This window comes from Spinacia oleracea, chromosome 4, assembly GCF_020520425.1.
Source record: "Spinacia oleracea cultivar Varoflay chromosome 4, BTI_SOV_V1, whole genome shotgun sequence".
Classification (NCBI taxonomy): domain Eukaryota; kingdom Viridiplantae; phylum Streptophyta; class Magnoliopsida; order Caryophyllales; family Amaranthaceae; genus Spinacia; species Spinacia oleracea.
The window spans coordinates 177200316-177211834 of NC_079490.1; the positions used below are offsets into that span (position 1 = coordinate 177200316).

Here is an 11519-nt window from a genome sequence, read left to right on the forward strand (position 1 = left end):
ATGAAGACAACCAACCAAGGGTCACTATCAACGGGTCGCTATCTAACCACAAGGGACCTACCAGATCGTACCCTTGGATTAGTCTATATAAGGAGCACCTCATTTGTTGCTATGAGGTACACAAACACTTAAACACACTTCTTTCTTACTCTCTAATCATCTCTTAATCTCTCAGTAATCTTACTTAAGCATCGGAGGGGGGATCCTCGAACCACCCCCGAGGCTAGTTAATCCATTCTGTTGTGCAGATACCAACCGGCACTCTCAACAGGAATCCAGTATCCCACAGTCAGCTGTTCTCATTCCACACCCGGAACAATTGGCGCTAGAAGGAGGGGACCTTATCCCTTGAAACGGTAGAACAGTCAGCATGGATTTCTCACAGAAAGACGGTAAAAAATCAAAGAAAGGTCAAGAAAAAGCAACAACCCCGCAACCGGCGACAACCTCCAAGTTCCAACCTTCACTTCTAAACCCCGCCCATCCGTCACAAGCACAATCAGTTATAAGCCCAGCAACAAAAAACACCTCGATACCGGCACAAAAGGAATTCACAGTGGAGGACGATGATAAGTTAGAAATAGAAAGCCCTGCCAGAGAGCAACCGAAAACTCCGCTGGAGCAGACGCTGCAGGAGCGCCTGTCTCCCCTGTCGGAAGTATTCACGGGAGAGCAATTGAAAACACTGTCAGCGGTGATGGCTGCTTTGTCAGAGCTACCAGCCTCGCAGCAGCTAGGGTCAGTCGGCAGTCTAAGAAAGACCAGGTCGGCAGTTCCCCAGTTACCTATTAGGGATCTCCTAACCGCCCTGAATCAAGAAAACACCCCAGAAAAAAGAAAGCGCTCGGATCCGGCGGAAACAGAATGGCCTGAAACAGAGCAAGTCCCAATCGCGGAATATGAACGAAGAGCGCCGATTCTACAGATAGCTAGGCGGCAGACAATCCAGCAAAAGGATTCTCCTCTGTGCCGAGAAATCCTAGAAGAAAGGATGGAAAGGATAAAAATCCCGACAGGGAGATACGATGGGACGACGGATCCGGAGGATCACTGCACCACATTCGAACAGCACATGATGCTGTACACAGATTCTGATGCCATGTGGTGCAAAGTATTCCCATCTACACTCTTAGGAGTTGCAGCGAGCTGGTATAAGGGCATAGAGGCACACTCCATATACAGTTTCCGACAGCTGCAGGCGTCGTTTTTGTCACGATTTGTGAGCAAACAGAAGAGAAAGAAATCATCGGGAGAGTTGATGTCGTTCGCTCAAAGAGATAGAGAGCCGTTAAGAGATTATCTCACCCGCTTTAACAACGAATCAATCACTATTCCCAATTTGCAGCAGGAGGTTGCTGTTCTGGCTCTGATGAGGGGAATGCAAGAGTGCGAATTCAAGAAATATCTCAGCCGGAAGTCATACACCAATCTGGGTGACGTCCTGCACAAGGCCAACGAGTACATCAGGGGGGATGAAATGATGAAGATCTCCAATGTGGTAGTGGCAACCGGCGGAAATGTCGGGTACAATCCAGGCTATAACCCACAGGGGGGAAAAGGAGGAAACAATTTTCATCAGAGCAATAATCAGCAAGGGGCAGGCCAGAGAAACCAGAATAACAGAAATGCCAATCCACAAGGGCAGAGAAGCCGGCAAGACAGAAGGGAGTCCAGAGGACTCTTTGATAACTACACTCCGCTGAACACACCGCGGACGGCAATTTATAACATAAACAACAAGATGGACGGCTGGAGAAGGCCGCCACCAATGCAGAGTAGGGAAAGGAATGTCAAGAAATTCTGTGACTTCCATAATGAGCACGGCCACCTAACAGAGGACTGCAGAGACCTCAAAGACAACATTGAGGATATGGTCAGAAAGGGGTATTTCTCACAGTATAGGGCGAGGCAAGGAAATGGTAACAACAACTCGGTGGGGGGAAACCCTACCAATTCATACCGGCCACAACAGAAAAATCAACAACAATATCCTAGAATCGAGCAGCCATATCAGCCGCCTAGAATCGAGCAAAAACAGTCGGAAACCAGTGCCAGAGCAGAACAGAGGGATGGCGGGAAAAAACCACCCGTGTATGTAATTTCTGGCGGTCCAGTCCACGGAGGGACAATAAGCGGCGCCAGTAGAAGCTTGGAGGAACACAGGCACATGGTAAACTATCATAACACAAGAGTGTGGCCTAACCCACCCAGCATACCAGTGATGACGTTCTCGGAATCGGATTGCAGAGGCATTATTTTCCCGCATGATGACCCACTAGTTCTTACAATTGATATAGCAAATGCCGATGTGAACAGAGTACTGGTAGACGGCGGCAGCTCAGCAAACATCATCTTCTGGGAAGCCTTCAAACAATTGCACATACCATAGGACGAGCTTCAAAGGGTGAGCTACCCAGTAATCGGTTTCTCAGGATCTACAGTGTACCCAGAGGGTAGTATAAGGCTGCCGGTGAAAATCGGAGAAGGATCTGAAATGCGAGATCTCATGGTGGATTTCCTAGTCATTAAAGTACCAGCGGCCTACAATGTGATCATCGGTCGCCCATTCATACATGACGTGCAGGCGGTAGTCTCCACCTATCACCTGACAATGATATATATGTCGAACCTGGAAAGGCCGGAAAAGATAAGGGGAAGTCAGTTAGCGGCAAGTTCCTGTTACTTGACTGCTTTGAGAACACCGGGAAGAATGGTCCCAGAAGTAAACTTGACTACTGAGCCGGCAAGGCAAGAGGTACACTTGACTACTAAGCCGGCAAGACAAGAACAACTGCCAAAAAGAAAGAGCTGCACAAAAAGGGGTCGAACCGACCTGAACATGGAACACTTTGATGAGAGGCCGGTATCAGCACCTAGACCAATGCCAGATGGTCTGACAGAAAATATCGAGCTGGAGGTTGGAAACATGGATAGAACAGTCGTGATCGGTATAGAAATGGGGAGTGACATGAAGGTTAACCTCATAAGCTTGCTGAGAGAGCACGCGGACATCTTCGCATTCTCGGCGGATGAGATGCCTGGTATCCATCCAGAGATAATGGTCCACCGATTAAACGCCGACAGAAATGTTAGGCCTGTACGGCAGAAAAAACGTAATTTCTCCACGGAAAAAATGACAGCAATACAAGAAGAGGTGGATAAACTGCTGGCGGCAGGTTTCATTGAGCCATGTGACTACCCTGAATGGTTGGCAAACGTAGTAATGGTAAAAAAGTCAAGTGGGTCATGGAGAATGTGCGTAGATTTCACCAACCTTAACAGAGCATGTCCGAAAGATTTCTACCCATTACCACGGATTAATAGGCTGGTAGACTCCACTAGCGGCCATGCAATGCTCAGTTTCCTAGATGCTTTCTCAGGGTATCATCAGGTCAGCCTGCATAAATCAGACAGGAAGAAGGCGGCCTTTATCACGGATGCAGGAGTTTTCTGTTATAAGGCGATGCCGTTCGGGTTGAAAAATGCAGAGGCAACGTATCAAAGGCTGGTCGACAAGGTGTTTGCCGACCAAAAAGGCAGAAACGTGGAGGTCTATGTAGATGACTCTATCGTAAAAAGCCGGAAGGAAGAGGATCATGTTAGCGACCTCCGAGAAACTTTCGAAACTTTGAGAAAATACAGGATGAAATTGAACCCAAAAAAATGCGTCTTCGGAGTAAGGTCGGGAAAATTCCTGGGTTTCTTGGTCAGCGAGCGTGGCATAGACGCTAACCCCGAAAAAGTAGAAGCAATCATCAGTCTACCGCAACCCAAAAGCGTAAAAGACATACAGCGGTTGACAGGAAAAATGGCCGCCTTAAACAGATTCGTGAGCAAGTCGGCAGATAAGCAAATGCCCTTCTTCACAACCTTGAGGCAAAACAAGAAGTTCAAATGGGGGCCAGCAGAGGAAGAGGCTTTTGAAGCTCTAAAAAGTCACTTAAAGAACCTGCCAACAATAGCAAGGGCAAAAGAGGGCGGCAAATTACAATTGTACATATCGGCGTCGCCAAAAACAGTTGCAGCAGTACTGGTAGCCGAAACAGAAAACAAAGGGCAGCAGCCGGTATATTTTGTGAGCCATGTGCTAAACGGCCCAGAAACAAGGTACACGTTGGTGGAAAAAATGGCATATGCAGTCCTCATCGCGGCTAGAAAGTTAAGACCATACTTTGATGCGCATACAATCGAAGTGCTAACAAACTTTCCTCTCGAAAAAGCCATCAGCAAGCTAGATACATCAGGCCGGTTGCTAAAATGGGCAATAGAGTTGTCCGAGTTTGACTTGGAATTCCGGCCAAGAACTGCAATCAAAGCCCAGGCATTGGCGGACTTCATAGTTGAAGCGTCATACCAAGAAGATGAAGTACAGGCTGAAGTATGGGATGTGTCAGTGGATGGTTCAGCTGCACAAACAGGCAGTGGGGCTGGAATAATCATGAAATCGCCAACAGGAGACATTTTTGAATATGCTATAAAATTTATGTTCAACGCGTCAAATAACGAGGCAGAATACGAGGCAGCAATTGCCGGCATCCAAATGTGCCTCGCAGCAGATGCCAAAAGAGTAATACTGACAACAGACTCCCAGCTGGTAGCAAGTCAATTCAGCGGAGAATATGAGGCCAAAGAACCTTCAATGGTCAAATACCTGGAGAAGCTGAGGTCAGTGTCGGTTCAGCTAGAGAAATTCAGCATTAATCTGGTACCCCGAGCAGAAAACACACTGGCAGACGCACTATCAAAGTTAGCAAGTTCGAATGTCGCCGACTTGAAAAGAACAGTCACGATGGAAGTCATGAATAAGCGAAGTACGGAGTCGGAGGTAATACGGGTCATGGCCATCACAACTACCTCAGAATGGTACGATAATATCCAAACATACATACAGACTGGAGCTCTACCAGCAGATTTGGCAGAAGCCAAAAAGACAAAAAGGGACGCGGTTTGGTACATCATCCTGTGGGGACGGTTGTACAAAAAGTTATTTAGCCTACCATTCTTAAGGTGCCTGACAGCATTCGAGTCAGCAAGGCTGATCGAAGAGATGCACGAAGGAACATGTGGGAACCATGCCGGTGGAAAACCCCTTGCCATCATCTGTCAAAGGCAAAGCTATTACTGGCCAACAATGTTAGAAGATTGTCGAGCTTATGTAAAAAAGTGCGAGAAATGTCAAAAGTTTTCAGCTGTGATAAACTTGCCAGCCAATGATTTGATGCCCATTCTGAACCCAATCCCATTCGCACAGTGGGGAATGGATATTGTTGGACCATTCACAATGGCGGCTGGAAGGCGCAAGTTCTTAATAGTAGCAGTGGACTACTTCACCAAGTGGATAGAAGCAGAGCCGGTAGCAAAGATAACGGCAAACCAGGTGAAAAAGTTCATATGGAAAAATATAATAACAAGATAACGGCAAACCAGGTTGCCGCAGGCAATAGTTTTTTATCATGGATCACAGTTTGATTGTGCACCCATACAATGCTTCCTGGGATTATACAGAGTAAAGTTAGCTCACTCGTCAGTATGTCACCCACAGGCAAATGGGCAAGCAGAGGCGGCGAATAAGCAAATCCTGGCTGTACTGAAAAAGAAGCTAGAAGACTGTAAAGGCAAATGGGCAGATCTTATGCCAGAAATTCTGTGGTGCAACAGAACTGCTATCAAGGAGGCTACCGGCGAGAGTCCATTTAAGTTAAGCTTCGGGTCTGAGGCTGTCATACCGGCAGAAATGGCTCTGCCAACCATGCGAATCCAGCATTACGATGAGGAGAGAAACGATCAGCTGCTGCGACATCAGCTGGATCTCATGCCTGAAATCCGCATGAAAGCAGAAATCACTTCGGAAGCATACAAAAGCAGAATGAGCAGAGCGTACAACAAGAAAGTGAAACACCGGCCTCTAGGAGTAGGAGACCTGGTACTGCGGAGAACGGCGGCAACAGGAAAAGGAAATGCTCAAGGAAAGCTGACAGCCAATTGGGAAGGACCATACCAGATACGGGAGGAAATTGTTCCTGGATCATACCGGTTAATGCAAATGGATGGTACCGCGCTCAAAAACTCCTGGAACGCCAATACTCTGAGAAAGTACTATGTTTGAAAAACTGTAATGATGATGTATGAGCAGACTGATTGCAATAGCAGTCTGCATTTTGCTATTATGTATAATTAGGGCGGTCCTCAAATACGGCCAGTCCATAAATGAAGGAAGAAAAAAGCAAAAAACAAACGCGGCACAAATCAACACGCAAAGGTAATGTATGGATGTGATCAGTAACAGTAAAGAAAATAAATGTCGTTTGGGCACTTTACTGTGAAGCGTAGCAGTCCATAATAAAGTTGTTGTGATTAGTAGCTTTGGAGAAAATAAATGCCGTTAAGGGGCACTCCATTGTGAAGCGTAGCATTCAACGAAGTGTATGGATGTGATCAGTAACAGTAAAGAAAATAAATGCCGTTTGGGCACTTTACTGTGAAGCGTAGCAGTCCATAATAAAGTTGTTGTGATTAGTAGCTTTGGAGAAAATAAATTCCGTTAAGGGGCACTCCATTGTGAAGCGTAGCATTCAACGAAGTGTATGGATGTGATCAGTAACAGTAAAGAAAATAAATGCCGTTTGGGCACTTTACTGTGAAGCGTAGCAGTCCATAATAATGTTGATGTAATTAGTAACTTTGGGAAAAATAAATGCCTTTAAGGGGCACTCCATTGTGAAGCATAACATTCAACAAGTTAAACAAATCATATCAGTAGAAGGAACATTCATTTCGAAATATAACATTCAACAAGCTGGCAAGATAGTAATACCGGCATAATTGGAAGTATCATACGCAAAATGAAGAAAATATGAAATCAAAAAATTACTTGTTATAAATACATGGCCACAAAAGGAAATACACGAAAAACCGACAGCCATCACCCAAAAAACTTGCGAAGTGATTAGCTGATAACAAGGCACAAAGGGATGCCGAATAAAACCGACACCGCCACAATAATACGATGTTCTAAATTAAAATTACATCAACATTAAAGTGCCCTAACAGCATTTGCCAAAAAATCAAAAGCCAGCCGCCAAAATAAAAATAAAAATCCTAACAAGTATGAGGCTGGCTGGGAAAAGAAGAAGATCCGCAAGAGGAGGGAGGTGATGACTGCCGAAACCGTCAAACGGCATGCTCATCATCAGACCAATATGCTGCTTCCGGAACATCCAAAGGAGGCAGGGTCCTCTGATTAGCATTGCAAATCACCGCCTCGGGAAGCTCCTGAGGCTCAAAGCCGGTTGCAACCTTATACAGCTCTTTCTCCTCATAGCCATCTTCAAACTCTTGCCAGCCATCCTCGTCCAGCTTCTTCACATGGCAAACGACCCGATGCGCAGCACACCAACCGCCGTTATGGCGCAGAGTCAGAATGTCGTTAAACCAGTCAGACTGAAGAAGTTTATCAACAGCTTTCTTGGCGGCAGATTTCCTCACTCCCGGCAAGCTCGCATTATAACTTGCCAACCGTTGATCCAAGCCGTCTGCTCTCTCAGTCTCAGCCTGCAGCCTAGGCTCAATATCCTTGAGCCGTTTATTAGCCGCCTCCAAATCAGAAGCTGCAGTATCCAACTTCTTCTTGTTGTCTTCCAGCAAAGACTCAGCATCCTCAGCCCGCTTCCTCAAGTCGGCCATATCAATGTTATTCTGAGTCAGCTGCAGCTGATTCCAGCGATAAACATAGTACAAGTCCATGCTGGACTGAACGGCCTGAATATAAAACAAGGAAGGGAATCAAAATAGCCCTCAACCGAAAAAACATATTGCAAATAAAAAATATGCGTATAATAAATGTATATACAAAAAACAAGATAACATACCTTGTAGAGGTCATTAAAGTGTTGAGCAGCAGGGGCATCAATCTGACCTTGTGGCCTGTCAGCAGGCGTTATCAAATCTTTAAAGGCACGGTAGCCTAAGTCACCACCATCCTTAGCTGAGTCAGTAGCCACCGACTCCCCACACAACAGGTCAATGGTGGGATAAAATTGGTCGGTGGGTTCGCCGCCAGGAGTCTCGAACCATGACTTCATTTGCGGTGGAATCTTGAAAGGAGTATCCTCGATCCAACCACCGGTGCGGAGGGGTAGGTGATAATTCAGCCTAGAATCCCCAGACTTGTTCTCGCTGCGACTGACAGGAGGCATACTAGAATTACCACCGGTAACAGCAGCAGAAGTAGCTTGGCGGTGGAAGTCCTCAATAAATCCGCCGACAGGACCCTCGTCCAAAATCTCAAGAGACGCTTGTGGAGACGGCTGCGCCTGAAGGGTGGTATCAGTAGTTTTCTTGGCGGCAGACTCCAAGACCGGCTCATTTGTCTCGAAATCGGCGAAAGCATCATCCTCACCGGTGGCCCTTGCCCTCTTAGTCGGATTAGACCGACTGGAATTAAGAGACGACCTTTTTCGGCGGGTTCCACCTCGGCCTGTAGGATTGGATTGCATTGTGGATGAGGGCGGAGCTTGAGAAATAACAACAGAGGAGGATTTGGATTTGCAGGCGGCACTCACACGATTCTTCGCAACAGTGGTAGTAGAGCGACGAGAGGAAGCTCGTGTCGAATACGTTGATATTGTGTCGTATTTAGCTTTAGGTTGAGGAGGCTGCGTGCACACAGGTCTCCAATTCTCGTCAAAACCAAGAAGTTCTCTATCCAAGGTTTTCGTACCTGAAAAAGACGACAAAGGAATTAATACCGGAAAGACACTTGCACAAAATAAAGGAAAAAATGAGTATTTTCAGCCGGGCAAATCAACTAATGGTGTGTTTACCAAAGCAATGAGTATTGCATAAGCCGACAGCAGACAACGGTTGGCTACCCAAAATATAATAGGCATTAGGAAACCAATTTCTATTTACAGCCTGCTTTTTGCTGAGGCCGACATCAAGAATGTCGCACTCTAAATAATCAAATGCTTTTCTTTCCCGACGGCCCAAACCACGCTGGTTATACTGCTCCATTCGAGGCCTAGGTTTGGTAAAAGTCCGCCGAAGAAGAAAATTGTCGGGAACTTGAACAAAATAAAAACGATCCTGCCAGTCTTTACAACTCGACAGAGGAGGATGCACAGTCTTCCTTTTTGTTGCACTATAGGCCGACATCCACCCTGTCTCACCGTCCTTCTTTAACCACAGCAACCGCTTGAATAAATTTAATGTCAGCGGCCATTGCTTAAACAGACACAGCCAGACGAAAGAAATAACGGTTCTGATAGTAGTAGGTGTAACCTGGGCCAAACAGACATTCCAGGCGCGAAATATCTTCTCAACGAAAGGATGCAAAGGAAAGCGAAGCCCAAAATCAAAATGCTTCGCATACACAGCAATATGGCCGGGAGGGCAATCAAAAATTGTAGCACCTTCAGCCGGCACTACCAACTTATATTCAGCCGGTAAGCCAAGAAAAACCCCCCCATGCACTACATGATTCTTCTTAATAATCAACTCGCGCCATGTCGTCAAAATCTTTGTCGTGCGAGGAAGAGTCTCTAAAGGGGGAAGCTCTTCTTTCCTGTGAACGTCCGTGGCGTCGTCGGTAAAATAAGGCTGCTCCTTAGCCTCATCCGCAAGAACTTCGGCCACTATAACATCGGCAGGATCATCATCATCTGAGCCAATACCCTCATCGTTGGCTTCCATACCCTCATCGTTGGTTTTCATACCATCTCTACCAGACACGCCGGCTTCATCGCCATCACCACTTCTGTGTTCGTCAACACCCTTACCGGCGGAATCCTCAAAAATGGAATCACCATCAGAATATTCCCCAATAGCCATATCAACGTCGTCAGTAGCAGGCTCTTTACCAGGGCGGCGGCCGCTAGTGCTAGCCGGTTGTTCTGGTGCCATCCTATCAGCCTGACCAAAAGAAACACCGAAGTTGCCAGTATTAGTTCCATACTGCCCATGGCCACTACCGGCGGAATCCAAAAATTCCCGATAAGAGCGAATGTGATATCGCACTGAAATAGGGGAGACATCTAAAGCGGCCTCGGTAGCCGGAGTAGGGCGTTCATGAGATTGCATTTCCCTTATCATTCGAGACCGCAGTTGATGTAGGGCAAAGCAACGCTCTCTCTCAGCCTGACTCAAACCCTCGTCATACACCTCACGAATGGCGGTCCGTCTTAAATTACATTGAAAGTACGGCTCCTCCCGGGCCCAACTACAATTACTCTCTCGAGGAACACTCCAACCAGAAAACCCAGAAGGTTGAGAAGAAGGATTGTCCCCGCCCAAAGTTTTGGTCATTTTCGAGGCGGCGGGTAGTAAAAAGTGAAACACAGCAAAGAAAAGCAAAAGCTAAGAAATCAAAGAGGAGCAGAAAAGAGGGGGGGATACCTACGAGTTTTCTGAAGTTTGAAATACAATGAACCACGTCAAAGAGAAACACAGAAAAAACCTACAAAAAACACATAAACAAAGAAAAATCAACCACAAAGATAAGAGAGGGGAAGGAAAACCCAGAATTCAGCAACGAAAGGAAAAGAGGCTAGTAACCTTAGCAAATACAAATCACCACAACAGCAAAGACTTGGTAAAACAGCAACGGAGTTCAACGCAAAACCGCAAGGGAAGAGAGAGAAATCAAAAATTCAAAAGAAGTAAAAATGGTTGAAAAAGTAAATTCTCGAAGAAGTTTTGGGGTCTTATAGGTCAAAGAGGGGGGATGTGAAAGGTCATGCCCCTTAAGTCGAGCAGTTGAAGAGACAGTTACGATCGAAATCAACGGCCCAAAATAGGCACAAAAAATGAGGCGCAGGATGAAGGCCACGTGGAAGAACGTGGCTAGCAATCTCCCGCCACTTGTAGGGAAAAAATTCGAAAAGTGGCTAGTTATCTGAAGTATTCCCAAGGTGGCTAGTCGTCCAAATCTTTTTTCAAGGGGCTAGTCGTCCTAATCTTTTTCCAAGGGGGCTAGTCGTCCAAACCTTTTACAAGGGGGCTAGTCGTCAAAATCTCCTTACAAGGGGGCTAGTCGTCCAAATCTTTTTTCAAGGGGGCTAGTCGTCCAAATCTTTTTTCAAGAGGGCTAGTCGTCAAAATCTCCTTACAAGGGGGCTAGTCGTCCAAATCTTTTTTCAAGGGGGCTAGTCGTCCAAATCTTTTTTCAAGAGGGCTAGTCGTCAAAATCTCCTTACAAGGGGGCTAGTCGTCCAAATCTTTTTTCAAGGGGGCTAGTCGTCCAAATCTTTTTTCAAGAGGGCTAGTCGTCCAAACCTTTTACAAGGGGGCTAGTCGTCAAAATCTTTTTTCAAGGGGGCTAGTCGTCAAAATCTTTTTTCCAAAGGACCTAGCAACAAAGTTCTTCATTCAGAGCGAAGGCAGTCGGCAAACTGTTCTTGGTCTTTTCTCAGAAACACTCGCAACACGGTCAGCGCCCGCGCTTCACTCTGAGGGGGCTAGTTGTACCACCAGGTATCAAAATAATACTTATTTTTTCCCATTAAACTCAGAGCAAGCGCAAC

The 11519-nt window shown here is 46.2% G+C and overlaps 1 protein-coding gene across 1 annotated transcript; it reads left to right on the top strand.

The window, feature by feature from the left end:
• The first annotated feature begins 370 nt into the window (after positions 1 to 370).
• LOC110788176 (uncharacterized) lies at positions 371 to 2389 on the top strand. Its single transcript, XM_021992810.1, has one exon. The coding sequence runs from the start codon at positions 371 to 373 to the stop codon at positions 2387 to 2389; it is 2019 nt and encodes a 672-aa protein (XP_021848502.1).
• The last annotated feature ends 9130 nt before the right edge of the window (positions 2390 to 11519 follow it).